This window comes from Salarias fasciatus, chromosome 5 (assembly GCF_902148845.1).
Source record: "Salarias fasciatus chromosome 5, fSalaFa1.1, whole genome shotgun sequence".
NCBI classification, from domain to species: domain Eukaryota; kingdom Metazoa; phylum Chordata; class Actinopteri; order Blenniiformes; family Blenniidae; genus Salarias; species Salarias fasciatus.
This window is the reverse complement of record NC_043749.1, coordinates 29,861,933-29,868,328: the sequence shown is the minus strand read 5'-3', so window position 1 is coordinate 29,868,328 and position 6,396 is coordinate 29,861,933. Positions and strand designations below refer to the sequence as shown.

The following is a 6,396-nucleotide window of genomic DNA, read 5'->3' as shown; positions in this document are numbered from 1 at the left end:
GTTTAAATGTCCGGTTCGAGGTTACCTTCAAAGCAAGAGCAGACGCGGACGCGTATCATTGAATTAAGGAGACTTCAATTTCTTTTTGTTACTTTTTTTGTTGTTGTTTTCCATAGAGTAGCATTGGAGGGGGTCATTATTCGTACAATAGACTTAGTTTCATTTATTTTTCGTCACAATTTTTGGTTTATTTTGGTAGATGCGACCGGTGTGTTCTAATAAACAACGCAGCGCTTCACGCTTTGTGTTTTATTTTGAAAGCTCGGACAGGATATAATGTGATTCCTCAGTTGCGCTTTGATTCCATCAGAGAAGAAGACACGATGGCGGCGTTACGAGTCGTGGTGCTAACGGGGAGTGGGAGAGCTCTCCTGAGCACCCCCAAAACCCTCAAGACCCCCAAGGTTGGTCTATACATTCACATATTTCTTCTCTTTCGCCGGATGTTTTATTTGTGAAGATTGATATGGAGAAATTAAAGAGAGCTAGCTGCGAGCTAACGTTAGCTTCTTATCTACAAGGTCACTCGCCTTACAACACGTTGCAGATTGTCCACAGCATTTTAGACTTTCTGTCCTTATAGTTAACCTTATTATTATATTTTCTGGGTGAATTCCTCAATTCACGCACCTTAAAGTTACACGTTTTGAGTAGACCTCTTTTAACCGGTGTCCATCCCGGTGTGTCCTCATGTAGCCTCTAAGCTAGCTACTAATGTCTCGCTTAAATGATAACTTTCTTTTAAAGTACTTTGCATCAAACATATTCTACGCACTTGTGTGTGTATTTGCAGGGTTTGTGATTATCTCCATCCAGATTTGAGTCACGATGAAATCATGTTTGAGCTGGAAATAGATTCGGCTAAAGTTAGCCTGTTAGCCTGCTAGCGGTTCAAGGACTGAGAGGACTTCCGGTGGAGAAAATCCGGATTTAGCAGTTTTTTACTTTACATTTCACCTCCTGATTAAAGTGTAGTTTTGTCTGTTTTCCTTCTCCTTGTATCGAGAATAATCTCCAACCCATAAGATTTGCTGGAGAGGTGATGTTCATACTAATTATGACACCGGCAGCATCTTCACACTGTTTATTCCCAAGAATTTAAAGTGTTTGGATTATTCGAACCACCCCTTTGTCAAGGGCTTGCAACGATTAAATGCTTCATTCTCTGTTAAATCACACAGTTTGATGAGTTGAATGTAGAAGCAAATTAATCTTGCACATCCTGATGTAAGCTAAAATCTCCACTTAGTCGATTCAGTCTTTTGTACTGTATATATAGAGCATGGTTAGTTAACTGCAGGCACAATTCGGTGCTTTGTAGAAATATACTGACACAAACAAGTACATACCAAACAAGAATGGGGTCAGAATATATCGTGAATAAAATGTCAGGTAGAAGTTAATTAAAAATACTGCTAAGTCAAAGTAAAATTATCAAAACAGTATAAACATAAGAGGCTACAATGAGAAGAAAAAGTTTAAGTTCAGCGCCATTGGTTTTCTATGTACGTGAGAGAGATCACTTATTAAATTAAACATACTTTATTATTCCCACGGGGAATTTCATATAGTAGAATTGAGAGGTTGGTTTAAGGATGAGACATGATACAGGGTGAGATGGAGGCAGATCATCCACCGATGAAGATGTGAGTAGAGGCAGTGACAGAAGAGAATGTCTGCTTATGATTAGTCAGTTCAGTTTTTAGCTCTAAATACAACAGACTTAGAGGAGGACACTTTTTGCTGTTCCGGTGCTGTTATAGGATTGAAGGAGGAAAAAGGAGAGGACAGATTGTGGACCGAGTTTCAAATGCATGTAGATGGGAAACCATGTAATAGAAATGTTATGGGGCTCAGGATTTAAATCAGTTTCTCAGAGTGTTGTTTGACAAGATTGTGATCCTCAAGAAGATCCGAAGTTGGTCCTTGTTATGAATTGTATGTAAAGTATTGAAAAATTGCCCAGTAAACACCTATGCTGTTAAAACTAAACTGGAGTCAGTTCGTGTGTTTGAGGCTGTTCTTCAGATCGTGTGTGTGCGTGCGTGCGTGCTCCCGTTACGTGATGCCCGCTGGCTGCTGATGAAAAGGCAGTGAAGGACGATCACATTGCACATTGTGATGCAGCGAAGCTGTGATCTCAAGCAAACCTTTTTGAAGTTGTTTATATTTTATTTTAAAGAACATTAGTTTTCCTATATTTTGGTGACTTCACCTGCTGTATCATTCATTTAATAGTTCATATTTCATCAGTGGTATTTACACTTTTTGTATCTTTCAGTTGAACGATTTCATTGTGATTGAACAGTTTGTTGAACTTCATGCTGAAAACACAGATTTGTTCATCCGTAGTCAATGCTTAAGGACTTCCTGTGGGAGCTCGTGCATCAGTCATTAACGAGACCTTGTGATTCTTCGTAGGCAAACATGTCCTTCTCCGCTCTGCCTCGGGGCCAGAAGGTGGCCCTGACGACGCTGGGCGTGGTCGCGGCCGGCGGGGCGGGTCTCGCTCTGATGCTGCACCAGTCGGTGAAAGCCTCGGACCTGGAGCTGCACCCCCCTCACTACCCCTGGAGCCACGCCGGACCGCTGTCCTCTCTGGACCACGCCAGGTGATTCACGTCTCCTCGTTGAGCCAATCGGAACATCTCATCGTGGTGTTGACCTGAAATGAGCCATTCATTCATTAATTCCGGGTTGTTTCTTCCCTCGTTCCTGCAGCGTCCGCCGCGGTTACCAGGTCTACAAGCAGGTGTGTTCAGCCTGCCACAGTATGGAGTACCTGGCCTTCAGAAACCTGGTGGGAGTGTCACACACAGAGGACGAGGTCAAGGCCATCGCTGAGGAGGTGAGAGACACTGAGATCCAGTTTCCACAATGTTTTCAAATGAAAACGCATCGTTTCAGGGTTCTTTGAGAGAAAACGTTCACATCTTCATGTCTCCGTCTGGTCTCAGGTTGAGGTCGTGGACGGCCCCGATGAGAACGGAGAGATGTTCACCCGGCCAGGAAAGCTGTCCGACTACTTCCCGAAGCCCTACGCCAACCCCGAGGCGGCCCGCGTGGCCAACAACGGCGCGCTGCCCCCAGACCTGAGCTACATCGTCAACGCCAGGTAAAACCTCGACGGTCTGACCGCAGAGAAATGAGCCCGGAGGCGGCGTGCTGACCGGTCTCCTCCCCCCTCAGACACGGCGGAGAGGACTACGTGTTCAGCCTGCTGACGGGTTACTGCGAACCCCCCGCCGGCGTCTCGGTGAGGGAAGGACTCTACTACAACCCCTACTTCCCCGGCCAGGCTATCGGCATGGCCCCGCCCATCTACAACGAGATCCTGGAGTACGACGACGGTACGCAAACGGAGCGATCTGAGGCACAAACATTAAGAAACAAGCTCTGCTCCTGTTTTTATATACAGCACTTTGCCTCAGCTGCGTTCTTTTAATTTTTTTTTGAGTGTTACCTGCAGTTTGTAAAGTGTATGAAGTTGAGTACTTGTACTCACCTTTTAAATCCCTTATTGATGGAGCTTCACCAGAGAACGACCTGAGGGCTAATTTACAAAAATGAATAATGCTTCCCTCCACATGGAGGAAAATGATCATTTAAAAGACATTTGAACTAAATATTAATTGAAGTGACCATGTTACTGAGTTTATTTTGAAATGAAAACACTGAAGTGCATGGATATTGCTGTTGATCAGAGAGTTTTTATTTATTTTGTTTTGAATGAGCTGCTATAGATTTTACTCTCTGGCTGTGAGTGTGAAAGATCAGCAGCCTGAATCATGAAATTGACTGTTTACTGTTGGCAGTGTGTGAATAATTCCGTTCATTTCAGTTGAGTTTTAAAGTTCCTCCTCCATGGTCTTCTGAGTCTGCAGCTCTCTAAAGATGTGAAACCACAGTGACTTCACTGCATTGACTTTAATGCTTTAAATAAGTACAGGATTTCCTCTGTTGTGACTTTTGGAGAGAGTTAGCTTTGTGTTTTTGAAGAATTCTGCTGCCTGGACTCTACAAAGTTGAAATGACGGAAACATTTCCAGAGTTTTAGGAGTGAAAACTTTATCAAATCAAACCAACAGTCTCAAACCTAAAGAAAAATGGACATTAATTAAACGTGAGGGTCGCCTCCTGGCAGTCTGAGGCGTGTCACCCGGTCCGGATGTGGCTGATCGCCAACTGTTTCTGGTTGCCATAGGAACCCCGGCCACCATGAGTCAGGTTGCCAAGGATGTGTGTACCTTCCTGAGGTGGGCCGCCGAGCCGGAGCACGACCAACGCAAACGCATGGGACTGAAGGTAACACACACAGACACACACACACACACACACACACACACACACACACACACACACACACACACACACACACACACACACTAACTGAAGACTCAGATTGAGAGACGAACATTATCATCTCAGCAGACTCTCAAAATGTGTTTTCACTTGAAACTGAGCGAAGGGCTCGCGAGTCTGACGCGTCTCGTCCCTCCCCAGCTGCTGATGGGCTCGGCCATCCTCGTCCCGCTGCTCTACTACATGAAGAGACACCGGTGGTCCGTGCTGAAGAGCAGGAAGATCGCCTACAGGCCTCCCAAGTAAAAGGAGAACAATCCCCCCCGATGCGGGCCTAAAACCATGAGGGCTGCGTTCATCCACCCCACGACGCTCACGACACATACACACACATGCCTTTCTGAGAGCAGGTAGACAGAAACCAAGAGTATATATGTTCCGTACAGAAAATGCCTTTTTCTTTATTCTTTATTTTTTTTGTTTTCATTAGCGGCATGGATACGACGAGCGTGTGAATCTAGAACACTGGTGCGAGTTGTGGCGTTGTTGAACGCAGCCTCTTCAAAGTTTTGCTTGTTTGATCTGCAGCGAGTTGCCTCCTGTAGCACTACAGATCTGTGCATCTCACATCCGTCATCATCGACCCATTTTGTAAAGAAAAAAAAAACTTCAACTACAGGGCAAACATCCCGGGTGAATGTTTAAGTGTCTCCCCACATCTCTGTTTTACTGTACAAATAAATTATCTTAAAGGAACGCTGCAGGTGTGACAGTTTTATCTTCATTTCCAGCAGCAGACGAGGCGACGGTCCGACGCCGCCCGTCGTTCTGATGCTTTCTGTCGGGCTCGCTGTGGAGTCTGCAGCTTCGCTTTGTCATGTAAATATTAAATAAAGCAGGAAATGAACAAACCTCGACGTGACGCAGCAGTTTGTGTTCAGATTAAACAGTAAATGTCAGTTTAACTATGATCATGTTTGGTGTTATTGTTGGAAAAAAAAAAATCACAAGACTGTAGGAGAGCACCTCCTCCATCTGCCTCCAGATGTTGAAGCTCAGGTTGCACAGATGTTTGTCCAGGGCGGCTGTGGCTCCTCCAGCAGGGGGCGCCGCTGCACTCTGGTCCTGGCAGCCTTGTGGCTGTTCAGGAACAGGATGTGTTCGGCTCTCGGCTCCTCCTCCGTGGACCTGATGGTGTCTGTCAGAGCGGAGATCAGACAGTGGCTGCAGGACAGGACGACGGCGTCCCTGCAGACGGGACAGGACAGGTCCTCCTCCACTCGCTCAGACTTGTCACACAATCTGACGCAGTCCTCGATGTGACTGGAATGTGTCGGCTGTCATTGAAGAAATGCTACATGTGCTCTCTGGTATATTCAGGTGTATTCTCTAGAAGGTGGGGCTTTCAGGAAGACGTTATCTTGCTTTGATAACCACAAGAAAGTCCAGCAACAGTCCAGTCAGCCGGTCCCTGACCTGCCATGAGTCGTCAGGTCAGGTATTTATGACGTTCAGCCTTCCAACATGATCTGACTTGAGCTGCCAGACATGACTAGTGGAAAAACTTGAAACCTCTCTGTCAGAGGTGGAAATTCTTCTCATTGCATTAGTACAGAAATCTCTCTGGTTGAACCCTGGTGATTCAGCTACAGTGGGAGAGGATCATTCTAACGGTCAGGCTGACATTATTACTAATTAAGACCCAAGACATGCTGCTTCCTCGTTTTCTAAAATTAGATTACTTGAGGAAATACCCGTGATGAAGCTGCTGGAGCCTCTCTGACAGCCGTTGGCGCCAAAAAGAAGGTGTGCAGTTTAGTGACTTGGTGCATCGTTGTCATATAAACACTCAAAACACAACGAAAAGTTTACGTCCTCACTTGAAGAGCAGGGCCTTAAACTGCAAACTTTTTGTTTTGCTGACGCTGGAGCTCCTCATGGTGCAGCAGTGATCAGCACTCTCATGTCAGGGGGCGAGGAGGTTGATGGTTCAAATACCTGCCTGGAGTGTCTATGTCTAAAAACGTACAGGTGATGTTAGCTGGTGACCATAAATCACCCATAAAACCGTCTGTATCTCAGTGTTTTCCATGA

The 6,396-nt window shown here is 45.5% G+C and overlaps 1 protein-coding gene across 1 annotated transcript; it reads left to right on the top strand.

The window, feature by feature from the left end:
- Positions 1–283: 283 nt before the first annotated feature.
- cyc1 (cytochrome c-1) lies at positions 284–5,213 on the top strand. The gene is made up of 7 exons (XM_030091579.1): positions 284–404; positions 2,422–2,612; positions 2,722–2,848; positions 2,958–3,115; positions 3,190–3,350; positions 4,205–4,305; positions 4,504–5,213. The coding sequence occupies exons 1-7, from the start codon at positions 324–326 to the stop codon at positions 4,606–4,608; spliced, it is 924 nt and encodes a 307-aa protein (XP_029947439.1). The 5' UTR covers positions 284–323; the 3' UTR covers positions 4,609–5,213.
- Positions 5,214–6,396: the final 1,183 nt, after the last annotated feature.

What these genes read in the sequence shown, in the direction of transcription:
- cyc1 (XM_030091579.1), top strand. Translation starts at nt 324, where the DNA reads ATGGCGGCGTTACGAGTCGTGGTGCTAACGGGGAGTGGGAGAGCTCTC. An exon ending in GATCCTGGAGTACGACGACG is followed by an intron (nt 3,351 to 4,204) that starts GTACGCAAACGG and finishes TGGTTGCCATAG; the next exon opens with GAACCCCGGCCACCATGAGT. An exon ending in GCAAACGCATGGGACTGAAG is followed by an intron (nt 4,306 to 4,503) that starts GTAACACACACA and finishes GTCCCTCCCCAG; the next exon opens with CTGCTGATGGGCTCGGCCAT.